The 16,527-nt window shown below is 34.1% G+C and overlaps 1 protein-coding gene across 29 annotated transcripts in view; it reads left to right on the forward strand.

Annotated features, from left to right (window-relative positions):
* The window catches only part of LOC106874089 (calcium/calmodulin-dependent protein kinase type II delta chain), a 349,479-nt gene that overhangs the window by 292,959 nt on the left and 39,993 nt on the right, over positions 1-16,527 (forward strand). For 17 of the 29 annotated variants that reach the window (XM_089352054.1, XM_089352065.1, XM_052967906.2 and 14 more), the window contains one exon: positions 8,579-8,656. The exons of the other annotated variants lie outside the window; for them this stretch is intronic. In XM_089352054.1, coding sequence (XP_089208180.1) covers positions 8,579-8,656 — 78 coding nt within the window. The remainder of the gene's footprint in view (positions 1-8,578; positions 8,657-16,527) is intronic. 29 annotated transcript variants of the gene reach the window in all.

The following is a 16,527-nucleotide window of genomic DNA, read 5'->3' on the forward strand; positions in this document are numbered from 1 at the left end:
TAGCAAAGAAGATTCTCTGTAGTCGTTGTGTTCAGTATAGTAGCCAAATCTCCCTTAACAAATATTTATTATTGAATTTAAAATGGTGGGTTACTTAAACCAGAGTGGAACCTTCTGTATAATCATTTGACATGATCAGCATAACAATCAAGCAAATCTTCCTCAACAAACTGCCTGCCAGTTGGAAGCACTTTAACAGTGAATTAACTTCTTCATAGACACTTGACTTGCACAACACAGTAGCCAAGTTTCCATCTACAAACTTTATGAAAACAGAGCTTACTTGCTTTTCATGTCCATGTTTCAAACTAGATGACCATAACTGAAACACTAAATAAGCTGCAGCATCTGCAGGATGCTCCTAAATATTCAGTTAGCTTGCCTTCTGTCAACTATAAAACAGATGAGAATTGATCTATAATAGCATTTGCAGCAACATCAACAAAGATTTGGTTAAATGAGGTTTTGATTTTTGTTTAATTTTGTTTATCCTCTTGTTTTTTGTTTTTTAACCTGCATGGATTTTTAGTTTGTTTTGAGGGATTTAGTTTTACTAATTCCCATGAAAATTTTCACTCTAGTTTCTTTGAAAAGAGTGTATCTAGCTTTTGTGTTGCCGTTGATATTAGTGGTAGAGATATAACAGTGATTTATCTCACCATTCAGATACTGGGCAAATGAAAGCAATCTCCTGAATCTTTTAAAATCAAATGATCCAGAGCTATCACTGATTAAATGGGTTTGTCACAATTTAAATGGAGCTGCTATAGATTAATTAATCATGTCATAGATTAACTGGGGTTGTCACATATTAAACTGGACTACAACAAATTAACTGGTGTTGCTACAGTTAACCAGAGATGTCACAAGTTAATGTAGACTACCACGCATAAACTGAAAGCTACCACATATTAAATATGACTCAGAGACAGATAGTTATTATAGAACTGTTATAAAAATGAAAACTGCATATGACTGATTATAAATTGACAGGTTTGAATCCTTGGAATATATATGGATGAGTGGGAGTATATATGGATAGTTTAGAAGCTGTAGAAATGGATTGAAGTGCAGCTAGCTAGGGACTTACAACTGAGCACCTTATTAATAAATGTTAATTTACAGATAAATGTATTCTCAAAGCTACAAGTTAGCTACTAAATTATTAGCTAACAACATCTGTTATTCTTAATCTCTTGTCTCTTGTTAGAAGATTTGTTAAATTAATATTTAGCTATCTCATGCAAGTGGGTTATATACAGTTAATTGTTTAACTTTTAATCAGTTGTATCTATCAGTGGGTTATTATTAACCCTACTAAGTTCACAGATTGGTTGTATTCTTGGTAGAATTTGAAGAAAACATTCATGTACTATATAAAGCATCCATTCCATTTTCATTTGAACTTGTCATGTCACTTATTTACAGCTTGGTGAGTTAGACCAGTGAAAGCTAATCATCCTTTTTTTATTATGATTGTAGCTCAAGCTAAAATAACACTCATTAATTATGCAATGCTTTTACTTTTCACAGATGTGCTCTTAATTTACTATCCTAATGCAGACTGAGCCAGGGATAATTAAATGTCTTGTCAATTGACACAACACAGTGCTAAAAACAAGACATGAACCTCTGTCGGTCTGCAGCCAAACTGCTGCAACCTTGTGATAACAAATTTTCTCTTTTCTCTGTTTTTACTAAGTAATTACTCAACCATATGTTGTGTGATTTGGTTTACTTCACTAATATGTTTCAGTTGATAAAAGACAATCAGAGATTTTATTAACTAAAATGTGTTCATAAAACCATAAAGAAAGGCAAATAAGATAGAGGTCATAAATCACTGTACATTTACTAATATACAAACCATTTTAGAGAAGTTATTGTAATATCCTAGTTTTCTCTTACTCAAGGCATGTGTTCATTTTGATGGTATGTTTCTGCTATTGCCATGCTCTAATGTTGAATTTGGTTTCATTAAATTGTTCTGCAATAAATACTCACTGATACCACCTTTTCATTATTGAAACAATTTTCTGTTAATTATGTCTTTGAACATCGAAAAGTTACTGTTAATGAAGAAACTGGATTGGTGCAAACATAAGATTTACCCATAACCACTCAAGAGTAGGCCTCATATCATTCAAATTTGCTGATGCTTTTTGTTTGTTTTTCTTTTTACTTTTTGAAAATTTCTCCTTTTATTTTGCTTGAAAAGTATCATCATTACCCATTTTAGGAGTGTTTGTATAATACAGGTGGCGAGCATATAAGCGAAATAGAGGCCATAATCTGGAGTTTAGATAGTTGGAAGTTGATTTATTGTGAGAAAATCGGTTCCATTGAGTGAGAGATCACTGAATGAAGAATTTTAAATGGTATTAGGTGTGGTATTTAAAGTCAAGTTGCTGACTATAGTCTTAAGTTTATTACTAAATCTTAAATTCTACAGGTAGATACTTTCTTAATCCTCATGCTTTCCCAATGAAAACTTACTTCTCTACTGCCAGTCCTTTTTTAGGAAGATGGAGAGAATGCGTCATATTTTGTTGCATATGCATGTTAAATATGTTTTTTGTAGGCCGCTTTTTTAGAAAGAGCAGCAAGCAACCACCTCTAACTCAAATATTCAATGCAGCCAATATGTTTATTTTTAATATGTGATTATTATTCTTCCTCAAGAAAGTGAAATTATTGTTATTTTTTTTTTTCACTATTTTGTGTTGATTTTAATAGTGCAGAGTATAGATTTAGGTCTTATATACCAAAGTCACAATTACTCAAGTTAAAATTGCTTTTTGAGTTTTTGCCACTATTTTCTCTCCATGTAAACATGGGTTGAATAGTTAATGTTTGTCTCTGTTAAAAACAGTGGTTGACAGTAAAGAAGTCAACCAACTCTCAAACTAAATCACATACAAATTGTCAAATTTACAATCGCATCCCACCTATATTAATTCTTCTAATAACATGTAGAATGCTTCATCCGGCCATGAAAAAAAATTCATTCCTTAATAGCCAAGCCTACAGCCTGGGTTTTATTTTCATTGCATTGCTAATGTCCTGCAAGAAGGGATGAACAACAACTATAATTTCTCTCTCATTACTCAAGTTATTCATTGACTATGAATAGTCAAATAGAAAGATATAATTGACATTTGATTTTATGTTTCATGTTTGTATGAAATAAGCTTTCAAGATATTGTTAAATAACAGATATCTTATCAATTTTCAAGGCTTATTTAAACTAATTGAAATTATAATGATGTAATAACTAGCATTTTACAGATCTCTGTCTTGTGATACAGTTTGTAGTTATGTAAAAAGAGGTCACACTCTAGTTACCTGCTCCTTACTGTGCAATGCCCCTATTCTGATCTGATTGACTGAACAAAGTATTTGCAGTAAAATATGCAAGACAACAAGCAAAATAGCATGAAGTGTGTACTCTGCATTAGATCCACCCACTATCTTCTTATTTAGTGATGGACCATCTGACATAGAAATGATAACTGTGATTTCTAATTGTGTCTGTGTGTGTACATTAGGAGTACAGAAGAGTAATGTTACATATCATGCAATGAGTTCAAATTAGAATAAAACATATTGTAAATGTATTTATTCATTCAAAATATATTTACGATCATTATGAATAATAACATTTTCCCACCTCAAAACCAGTTTTCTGATTCCTCAAGTTTAAAAAATCAGGTAAATTAGAATAAAAAAATGTTTGGAGTGCTATTTTGACATCGTCTCTGCTTCTGAATGGTTTTCCACTAGTAAAGTGTTCAAGTGATCAGAATAAGTAAATATTCAACGGTGCTTGGTTTGGTGAGTAGGAAGAATGATGTACAGCATCCCTGCCTAATGAATTTCTCTTTTCTTGTGTTATCTTGTTGAACACGCTGCTTAATTTTTGAAGGACAGCTCAGGAGATACCCATTTCCCTTCTCTGCTCCATTTTCAAATTTGCTTGAGATGATTTTCCACAGTGGACCAAGGTTTATTCTCCAGAATAAGTTCCCAATACTTTGGCATGGATCCTCTTCGGTTGCTGTTTTTACTGCATCATTATCAAAAACATTTGGTCTTCTTGATTAGCACCCATCCATAAGAACAAAATCACTCCTTCTGAATTTGTTAAACCACCATTGGTGTTTCCAAACACTTGGACCATCAGGATATACAGCTCATATGCTTTCCCTTACACATGTTGCATTGTTGTCCCTATGAAATTTGTAAAACATACAATACCAAACATGCAGCTCACTAAAGTCCTTGTTTATGGGATATCAGACAGAGCATATTCAGACACAACACCTGTCTTTGTTAATGTTTAGTCATTAACTCCATACTGATCAGTTGATTGCAAGGACACCTTTCATTGGCTTGTAAACAAATTTGTGTTCCATCAGACTCTCAGCTTCTTAGTACCCTTAATATATAAGTGTCTGTGTATACATATGTGTGTGAGTGTGTAGGTATAATATCACTATTGGGAAGAGCATTTAGATTCTCTTCTACAAATGCAACACTTGTTAAAGAAATCCACAGAATAAAGCAAACTAATTAACAGATATTCAAATAGATAGGTAGACTAAGCTTCTGATGAATATAAATAGAAATACAATGCAACAAATAGAGTAGACAGTGCTTGTATGAAAAATACACATATCATACACAAGTGTATAATATGAATTAGATGCATAACAGGTACAAAAAGGATGAGCACGTAATCAAAAGTCTCATAAAGGAAAACACAAATAAATATATTACATTCAACCATGAGTTGACATGAGAAATATATAAAAACCAACATCCTCTACATGAATTTGATAGAAGGAAACTGTAAGGGAGTTGTGTTGTGTGTGTGTGTCAGTATTCTTGGATGGTGATATCCACAGACTCGCTTGAACAAAATGCTATATGATGTTTACATTCTTTGTTGACATTGTGGCCAAATTCTCTGTACTTTCCAAGATACCATTATTTGAAAAGCAGATAACAGTTGGTTAGAGAAAGAGCATCCTGCCATAAGTATCCCCATCCAACCCATGGAGTCACAGACAACTGTTAAAAGGGTATTTATTTACATATATACACATTACTCACACAAACACAACACCTCTCTCTCTCTCTCTCTCTCTCTCTCTCTCTCTCTCTCTCTCTCTCTCTCTCTCTCTCTCTCTCTCTCTCTCTCTCTCTCTCTCTCTCTCTCTCTCTCTCTCTCTCTCTCTCTCTCACACACACACACATATACACGGCTTGATCAAGCGAATCCTATATCCCCTTGTTGATCAATGGTTTGTGAGTGAATTTAGTATACAGAAACTGTGTGCTTGTTTGTACATAGATTTAGATTTATGTTTGTGTATATATTTCTCACTTATTGTACTTCCCTTCAACCATAACAGATCTCACAGTAGAGATAATACATCCCCTCTCATGTTTCTTTCTTTACACTGTTCTTTAGTTCACCATGCTGCATACCAGAATTATGATTTTGTTCATTACCCAATCTTCCATGTGAACATTCTATTTTTGTTGTTGTTTATTCTGTTTCCTATATATATTTTTTTATAGTTATGGCTTAAGTTTTATTTATTGTCAGCCTCTTCACTGATTGTCTTTCCTTTGTGTCAATATGTCATTTACTCATTCATAACCATTATTGAAAATATTACAAGAATAGTGGATAATGGAATCAGTAAAGCAACAGATAAAAGGTCTTTTGGTATTTAATTTATGTATGTACAACCTTCACTTGAATTATAGTTTGCTAGTCTAGTTCTTGTATTGTACTTTTCTCTATCATTTTTGTGTTGTAATTCTAGCAGTTTCATCCTAAGCTGCTTTTCTTCTAATTCTCAAAATTAACTGTTTGAAACTTGATTAAATGTTCTCAGTTTCAATTAATTTATGTCTTCAGTTTCTCTAACTGGGTGTAGTTTCTTGTAAATAGTTTTAAATCATCTACATAGAAGGCTTACAGTTCATCTATATTATTTGTAATAATTTGTGGTTAGTGAATTTAGAGCTAGACATGAAGGTCAGTGTGAAAGAAAAAACATTTTGAAAACTTCCACCTCTTATTTAGATTGATCTGGTTTTTAAGGGGATTTTGTTCTTATCTTTTCTTTATCATGCAGCTTATTGGAGGTTTTCCATGTTTACACTATATCATCATCATTTAACATCTATGATCCATAGCCTTATCCAGGACTTTGAAATGCTGCCAAATGTTTTTCAGTTCAATACATGCTCTGGTTAGAATTTCTTTTTCTGTTGTCTTCAAAAATTACTCAATTCATCAATTACTATTCTATTCATCTACATCCATACATCCCTTAATGTACTTATTGTTTTCCTAAAGAATAACAAACCACTTAAAAACTGTAGTTGTCAGGACTTTATATAAAATTATTTAGCATTCTTAAGTTATTTTGTATCATCATCATTATAATTATTTATTTAGCAGTCTTATTTGTTATTGTGTGCTTTCACTGTACTACTGAGTGAAGCTCTGTGTGCCTTAGGTATGTGCTGTGATTTGTGTGATGCCTTGCAGTATTATTTTCTGTATGTTTTATATATCTGTAAGTCCTGGTGTTTTATGTATTTGTCTGTATGCTCTTTTTCCTTTTTTATCATACTTAAAGCACCTATATTATAGGGATTGTTTCTGTTTCCAGACTCCATATTTAGATTATCTCTATTTCCAGATCTTTGTATTTCAAGAGTTTCTCATTTCTTTTAGAGATACAGTGTTGTCTGTTGGGACAGTCCTTGATAACAATATCTTGTCAGTTAACCTTGATCTCCCTATGTGTGTATTGGCATATCCCAGACTATGGTAGTGTTGTCAGTTTCTGAGATCTTTTCTCGGGTATGCCTATACCATTTTTTTTTTCTGTTGAATTTCACAGTGTTGGCATAACTTTGAGTCATGTCAGGGAATATATTCCTTCTTGTTCAAGACTGAGCTGTCAGAAATATGATTAACTGTTTCTTCCCCATCACCGCATATTCTACAGTTACTTATTGTATTCTGCTTCATTATCTAGTTTTGGTGGTTTCTGGTAAGGAGGCTTTGATCTTGTGCCACAATTAAGAAACCTTCAGTCTCAGCCAGTGTGGGGAGTTAATATTGTCTATTTGTATTTGCCATGTAAGGGTTTTCTAGTCATTGTTTTATCGTAGTATTTTGTAGTTCCAGTTTTAGCTTAGATTATTATTGTTGTTGTTATTATTATTATTATTATCATTATTATTATTATTATTATTATTATTATTATTATTATTATTATTATTATTATTATTATTATTCAATAGAATTTAACCATTTTAATTTTATTTCTGTACTTTACAATCAGGCTGTTATGCAAAAATACCCTGAATTTTGTTCTTTTATTTATTTATTGTAGATGTAAAAATCCTTTCTCAGGAATTTGATGAAGTTGATAAAATTTATCAGAATGCATTAGAGTTATAGATTTTATTGTTCATGGAAGGATGAATGATCTGCTAAGATGGCTCTAGCTAGATTTCAGCTAAAAAAATAGTACAATAATATTATTAATAATGATTTCTATTGTAAGCACAAAGGTATAATTTTTGTGAGAGGGCACAGTTAATAACTGGTACGTGTTTTATCAATCCTGAAAGACTGAAAAGCAAAGCTGATTTCAACTCAGTGGTACAACTGAATTCTGTCTTGCTCTACCAATTCAGTCACCTTTTGACTTCCTTATAATAATAATAATAATAATAATAATAATAATAATAATAATAATAGAGACTTGATATATAATATATTCAGTATTATATATATATTGGAATTGAGACGCACATTGTCAGCCTACAGAAAAGTGCACTCCTAAATTCTGCAAGAATCTTTAAAAAGATTCTTGAAATCTGAGGAGGCTTGTTGTCACCAAACCTTAAGAGAACATCCCTGCTAACTAATATAGCTTGTAATAGTTCTAATAATAGCTTTTAAAATAATGATGATGATGATGATGGTACCAATGATAATTTCAATAATTTTGAGATTCCAAAAGAAATTGAAATATTTAGTGATCAGAAGTGGATAAGAAAACTAAAGAGACAGTGCAAAGAATTCATGCAGAATGCCTTGCATTTTCTTTCTTATCACTTGCAGTGAGTTAGAATTTCAACCTTTCTCTTATATTGCATTTGAAATGTGTGTTATTTTTACCTGAAATCAATGTGTGCTATAATGATTTACTATGTATATTATGTATGAGTTCTATCTGTTGTCTTATGTTGCCTTATTCCACCAATATCTGTAGCTTAGTTTAAAATACACTAGCTTGAAGACACGCAGCTTTTAATGTGTCCCTATCATTAAGCACCTCCACAAAATTGCCATTTAAAATTATCACAGTTTGGAATTCCATTTTCCTATAGTTGGGAATTCCTAATTTTAATGTTTTTTCTCCCTTTTTTTTTCCTTTTCTTGACTTTGCTCACTTTTCCTTTCTGTCTTCATCTATGTTATTTTCTACTATTACTACTACTACTCTTCTTCCCACCACATTTTTCCATGGGTTAGTTTCGTTTTCCAAGACGAACTCTCGCTGTTCCACAGAGCAGGACCTTCTGAGCAGACAATGCTGGTTAGGAACGTCAGGTAGGTAAATTCTGTGAACATATATGCATGTATGTGTGTGTGTATCCATATATATATATATATGCATATATTTATATGTACATATATATATGTGTGTATGTGTATATATATATATATATATACACATACACACACACATGCACACATGTATATATAGAGAGAAACATAGATATTTATACAGACATGCTCATGCACACTAACCAGTGCATTATGTGCATGTGTATATCTCTGTAAATATTTATACAAACTTACTAATAGTACTGCTGCTGCTGTTGTTGCTGCTGCTGCTGTTTTGCTACCATTATTATGATCTTGGTTCAAGTTTGACATGGTAGAATTGAGTAGTTTGAAAAGAAACTGCAAGCCTTGGTTCTCAATCTAGATTCTTTTGCTGATTGTTCTGTCACATTACTAACAATATATATGATGTCAACATACTTATTCATCCTTTCTTACATATAGTTAGCTGGTATTAAACAAGGTTTGGAACAACATATTCTTCTCAGGTTGTGCCACCAACAATCTTCCAGAGTAGAAATTTGTTTTTTATAAATCATCTCTTTTAAGGCTGAGTGTAGATGTAGATGCAAATGAGATGTTTATAAAATAATCAAAAGTGATTGAAAGATACCCATCAGGTATCTACTTTTGGGGTACTTTCATATATATATATATATGAATGAAAGTACCCCAAAAGTCAGTATCTGGTAGGTGTGTGTGTGTATATAATATATATATATACATATATATATATATACATATATATATATATATATATATATATATATATATATGGGAGAATTTACGAAAAAAACAACAACAGACGAGGACAGGTGGTGTAAACAACAAAAGGATGTATTAGTTTAACGCTCGGGAATAGAGAAAGTCTTTAACGTTTCGAGCTACGCTCTTCAACAGAAAGAAATAAGGAGAAGAACAAGGAGAAAAAAAATTTTAAATGTCGTGGTCAGCGATCTCGGTTATTAAAATTGTAATTAAGGGTATCTAAGAGATAAAGAAGTTTAGTATTTACACTTAGTTTAAAGGAATATAAACATGTATATGTTTCTCTGATCTACCACAACAGTTTACCTAACTGTTTAATATTCTTTTATTCTAGTAGAGTAAAAAACTAATATCTCAGTACTTTATTCTGCCACCCATAGTTTGATTGAATAAAGTAGTACAATGAGTGTTTTATAAAGTCTGGGTGTTGCTCTAGCATTTGTGTTGTGGCCCTTATATCAAGCAGATAACTTCTATAGAAGTCATCCCTTAGCCCGTCTTAGTGTTTAAGATATACAGTAGAGCAGCAGATCACAGTGTTACTCCACTATCATGATTCACACAAATTTATTGCAGAACCAATCACTATAAGTCTATGGTATATTGAAAAAGGCATTTGTCAGATGAATTTCATGTATGAATAAAACTTACTGCACTCTACTTTCCTATATTGAGTGCTTTTTTGAAACTTAAAAATGTACACACATTTGTATAGCTAGTTATTCATCATATAGATAGATAGATAGATAGAGACAGACAGACAGACACATACATGTATGCATTGTTATAGCTTATTAGTTCATGCTTTTATTGGTTGTCTATAGTCACGCATCATATAAATGTATCTGCCATTCATCTTCCTTCTGGCAGTATAAAAATAAAGTACTGAAGTAGCCAACTAACGTACAGCTGTTGTTTGGTCTCGATCTAAATCAGTAAGGATATAGATAATGCTGTTGATCATATTTTGTTAGTTATGTGACAGCTATTTTTTTTTTTCCTTTCTCCAACTATGTGGCATGACTTGATGTTCCTTAGATTTCCCTAACCAAAGTTTGGCTTGTACAAAACATTATGGAAAAACTTCTCAACTTCACTTTAACTTCCAATAAGTGGTTATCAAATTAGAATTCTTTGAAATATAAAATCTTTGGAGTTTACTGAGAAAAAATATTTCTTCATTCATTTGATGGAAAACAAAAGAATCTGTTGCAGATTCTAGAAATTTACTCAGTGACAGAAATTATGATGAAGCTTAGCTGTAGAGGAAGAATAGGAGGCTAGTCGTGAGATAACATCAAATTTATATTTTGCATGTTGTTTGATTTTGTAGCAGAACACAATACCACCCGCAGAAAAATAGCATTTATGCTCTTGGCATTAATAAAATCCTTTTTGATATGTTCTCAGAATATTGCAATTGAAAGAAGATGCAGTGTATGATAGAACCTTTATAGGTTGGATTGAAGGGTTTATGTTAGATATTAGTTACAATTTTGATAGAAGACAGATTGTTGCCTGTTGTTAAGTCAGAGGTTAGTAAAAATCTCAGACCATATCATATGAAGCCCCAGGAAAGAGAGAGAGTAAGGAAGAAGACTGACACACATCTTTACTTTTCCAATGTGTAAAGCATACAAGAGGCCACTTGTACAGTATTTTTGCTTGCAATCTAGCTTCATAGAATTGATAAACAAACAAGTTGTATGTGCTTTCAATAGTCACATTTATGACTGCAACAAAGAAGCTGGCACCTATCTATGTAACTGCTAAAACTGTCACATTTTGTCAGCAAAAGCTGGATAATCAAGAAATATATCCAAAACGACAACTTCTAGACACTGAAAATCTTATGGCTAGGAAAACACGCACACATACAGATCTAATGATTCAAATGATGTGTTCTACATGAATAGTAATAACTATATCCAATATCTACCGTTGCAGAGATATAATTTTATACTAGGAGTAGATATAAATAGTTGAATGTACCCCATTGACATTACTGGTAATGAAATATGTGAGGAAAAGCAGAGAGATCAAGGCTGTCCACTAATGGTGAGGGATTGTAGTTATATTTGGCAAAAGTTATTTTCAGTCATGCATATGTATCACTGCTGCTTATATTTTTCATGAAAAACTTATCAAATCCATTGTTGAAACATTGAGACAACAGCAGAGCTTCTACATAGTCGAAGAATCCTTCAGGAAAGCCTCTAATTGATCTCTTGATCTGCTAGAAATAACAGTAAAATCTCTCAAATCACACCCTACTGGCTTGCGAAAAAAAAAAGAACAGAAAATATAATTTTAAAAACTTTGTCTGAAAAAGGTTTGATGATCATGGCTACAACATTTTTAATCATAGGTTCTCTTAAATCAAGGCTCATCTATGGCTTAACAATTAAACCAGCATCTGAACCAGTTCAACATAGCATTTTCACTTGTCATAAAATTTGCAGATTTAAGTATTTGAACTCATAGCTATCTTAAAACCTTGCATAGATTTCATGTTTCCTTGAGATATTTAAAGGTGGTTGAATAATAGACTGACTAAAAACTAATGGTGAAAACACAGAAACTTTAAAAATGGGAATGAATCCAGAAATTTCAGTTTTTCTTAACAATAAGTCCCCTAAATACACAGCTTAATTTAACATCACCTCCTGGTTTTTGGTGGGGCTTTTACTGAAGTTCATTCTGTGGCAAATAATCAGACTAAGTTCAGTTCTATCCCAACCTACATTTTCCCCTGCAGCTGTTTAGGCTAAGGTTCAAGGCTTTAGTCTCACCAGTTTAGGAATGTTGCCTGTAGATCCTGCCTTCTTCCATTGACTAAACTTATCCAAAAATATTAGTAATAATAATTAATAAACGTATATATAACTCATTCCAATCAAATTCTCTAATCTAAAATTTAACAAATCTCTCAAAAAATGTTTTGTACTAGTTTGTTTCTCATTAGAAACAGTAGTGACTGCTTCAGACTTGGTTTCTTTGTGGTTTTATTTTCTTTTTGTTTCTTATTTTATTTATTTATTTTCCATATCATAATTAGCTTGCTAGATAGTATTTCTGTCTTGGAGATTTCATTTCACATCTTTCTTTTAACATTCTAGCTGGAATGGCCCCTTCACCATCATTTTCACTGCCCACGTGTCTACAGACTGCCTAGTACTATAGTGTTCAACAATTTCTACATTTTGTGCTCAATACAAATTCAATTTCACTTATTCTGCTGATTGTCCTTAATGATTCTTTTTCTCATGATAATTACCATTATGAGATGAAGATGACATTAATGTCATGGTGTTTCTTATAAAACAGTACTGTTGAACATGAAGATACAGTTGTCTATGTATGTGTGTGTGTTCATGCGTGTGTGTACGTGCACGCATGTGTGTGTGTACATATATGTGTATATACATATATATGTATAGTTTTTTTTAAAACTGAACCTGAGAATTTGCTTCATGACTCTTGAGAAAAGGTAGTGAAGAGCGATCACAAAGAAATTTATGGGTAAATAAAAGCCTTACACGAGTGAACACAAACATCCTCGAACCCTCATCAGTTGTTTATCAAATAGTCGTTATAACACCTTTCTATTTGCGTGTGTGTGTGTATACGCACGCACACACGTTTATATATGTATATATATATGTGTGTGTGCATGTAAATATATATATATATATATATATATATATATATATATATATATATATATATATATATATTATATGTTAATGAAAAATGTAACACAGAAGAAACAAAGAAATTTCAGGAAAACATATGTATATGGATATAGATGTGTATATGTATATATAAAATGTGTATGTGATGTGCAAGAGAGACAACTGCACTGGTATGGTCATATGGTGAGAATGGATGAGGATGGCTGTGTGAAAAAGTGTCACACTGTAGCAGTTGAGGGAACCTGTGGAAAAGGAAGACCTGTGATGAGGTGGTGAAGCATGACCTTCGAACATTAGGCCTCACCGAGGCAATGACTAATGACCGAGACCTTTGGAAATACGCTGTGCCTGAGAAAACCCAGCAAGCCATGTGAGACCATAACCCATGGCCTATGCCAGTGGTGTAACCAGCCCACTAATGCATACCTTCCTTTCATTGGACACTATCTCTGTTGAGGCAAGTGAAATTGAAATCAAATTCGCTGACCTGGCCGATGACAGCACCACCTGACTGGCATCTGTGCTAGTGGAACGTTAAGAGCACCATCCAAGCGTGATCATTGCCAGGGCCGCTGACTGTTTCCCGTGCCGGTGGCACGTAAAAAGCACCATTCAAGTGTGATATTTACCAGCATTGCCTTACCGGCACTTGTGCCGGTGGTATGTGAAAAGCAACATTAGAGCAAGGTTGTTGCCAGTGCCGCTGGACTGGCTCCTGTGCAGGTGGCATGTAAAAAACACCATTTCAGCGTGGTCATTGCCAGTAGTGCCTGACTGGCCCTTGTACCGGTGGCACATAAAAGCACCCACTACACTCTCGGAGTAGTTGGTGTAAGGAAGGGCATCCAGGTGTAGAAACTCTGCCAGATCAGATTGGAGCCTGGTGCAGCCATCTCTCTTGCCAGTCCTCAGTCAAACCGTCCAACCTATGCCAGTATGGAAAGCGGATGTTAAACGATGACATGTGTGTGTATATATATGTGTATATATATGTATATACTGTATGACGCATGCGTACGAACAACCATGCTACATGGCAGTGAAACATGGGCTGTAACTGCTGAGGACATACGTAAGCTCGCAAGGAATGAAGCCAGTATGCTCCGTTGGATGTGTAATGTCAATGTGAATACCCGTCAGAGTGTAAGTATCTTGAGAGAAAAGCTGAACATTAGAAGCATCAGTTGTGGCGTGCAAGAGAGACGATTGCGCTGGTATGGACATGTGGTGAGAATGGAGGAGGATAGCTGCGTGAAAAAGTGCCACACCCTAACAGTTGAGGGAACCCGTGGAAGAGGTAGGCCCAGGAAGACCTGGGCTGAGGTGGTGAGGCAAGACCTTCGTACATTGGGCCTCACCGAGGCGATGACTACGGACCGAGACCTTTGGAAATGGGCTGTGCGTGAGAAGACCCGGCAAGCCAAGTAAGATCGTTGCCAGTGCCCCTGGACTGGTTCTTGTGCGGGTGGCACATGAGATGCACCATTTTGAGCGTGGCCGTTGCCAGTACCGCCTGACTGGCTCCTGTAGGATTTTCGAGCGAGATCGTTGCCAGTGCCCCTGGACTGGCTTGTGCGGGTGGCACATAAAAGACACCATTTCGAGCGTGGCCGTTTTCGTGCGGGTGACACGTAAAAGCACCCACTACACTCTCTGAGTGGTTGGCGTTAGGAAGGGCATCCAGCTGTAGAAACTCTGCCAAATCAGACTGGAGCCTGGTGTTGCCATCCGGTTTCACCAGTCCTCAGTCAAATCGTCCAACCCATGCTAGCATGGAAAGCGGACGTTAAACGATGATGATGATGATATATATATATATATACATATGTGCATGTGTGTTTATATGTTTTATACACACACACAAATGCATAATGTTTATCAATATAATCAATGGTTAACTCTTACATAGAATTATGGTGTTGAAGAAGTTAAAATGCTTATTTGCATATCTCTCAGTGGGGAAGTGAAAATACCTTTGAGTTACTCATTTGATGTTTCACTTATCAGTTTGTGGTTTTCAGTCTTTGAGCTTTTTTCCTTCAGCTACATTTGTGATGCACTGAGGCAGATTCTTTTGCAAATTTATAGAAGGTCATATAGAAGTTCATTCTTATATCTTTTCCAGAGTTTCTCCTTCTTCCTGCCACTCTTTATGAGAGCATCTGACTTGAGTCTTTTTGTTCTTTTGTTTTTTGTTTTATCTCAAGAAGTGTTCTTTTTAAGTGGGACACCTTGCTACCCTTAAGTTATTTATTTAAGCAATTTAAGATCTTTATTTATCACCTCATAGAGACTTTTGCATCTTTCTATATTTGGGAGTAATGTTGTTGTCTATATTGGCTTTTAATGTTTATGGCTTATTTCATCTTTTACTTGTTTCAGTCTGTGGACTGTGACCATCTTTAGACATCATCTTGAAGGGTTTAGTCATACAAATTGACCCCAGCATTCTTGTACTTTTAAGACTTGCACTACAAAGCCTGTAGCCAAAAGACCATGAGTAAAATATAAGCAGAAGTCCATACCTGTTCCTTAATGGAAATGGTATTATAAACAACAATGCACAATAATAATATGACAACCTATCCACAAATTGTAACACATTCACATTACATCCAATATGAATTAACTCTTTCCAAAAACACACCAAATTTCATTTATAATTCTTCTTCATCTAATAACTTGGAAACACATTATACTCTGCTCTTAGAGGAATTCTACATAGTACCAAGGGCAAGAAAGCAATATGAAAATTAAATTTATTAGTTTTATTGTAAATACTAATCACAACATTTTTACCTTCATGAACCACCCTTAACATCTAAAGTGTTAAGCTCCTCTACTGGGTCACTATTTCTAGTTATTTCAAGCCCCTCTGAACATATTTTCCCAAGTAAAGATTCAAAATATTTGTAGTTAGAAATTTAAAAAATATTGCAGCAGCCACCATGCTGTTTACTCTTTTACTTGTTTTAGTCATTTGACTGTGGCCATGCTGGAGCACCGCCTTTAGTTGAGCAAATCGACCCCAGGACTTATTCTTTGTAAGCCTAGTACTTATTCTATCAGGCTCTTTTCCCAAACTGCTAAGTTACAGGGACGTAAACACACCTGCATCAGTTGTCAAGCGATGTTGGGGGGACAAACACACACACACACATATATATACATATATACAACAGGCTTCTTTTCAGTTTCCATCTACCAAATCCACTCACAAGGCTTTGGTTGGCACGAGGCTATAGTAGAAGACACTTACCCAAGGTGCCATCAATGTAAACAAATCAAAACCAATTATCAAATAGTGGCGTGAGGGGGCTAACACATAGACACATACACTGATATATACACACACATAATGGGTTTCTCCACAGTTTCCATCTATCAAAT

Source organism: Octopus bimaculoides, chromosome 5, assembly GCF_046866305.1.
Source record: "Octopus bimaculoides isolate indiv1 chromosome 5, ASM4686630v1, whole genome shotgun sequence".
In the NCBI taxonomy this organism is placed as follows: domain Eukaryota; kingdom Metazoa; phylum Mollusca; class Cephalopoda; order Octopoda; family Octopodidae; genus Octopus; species Octopus bimaculoides.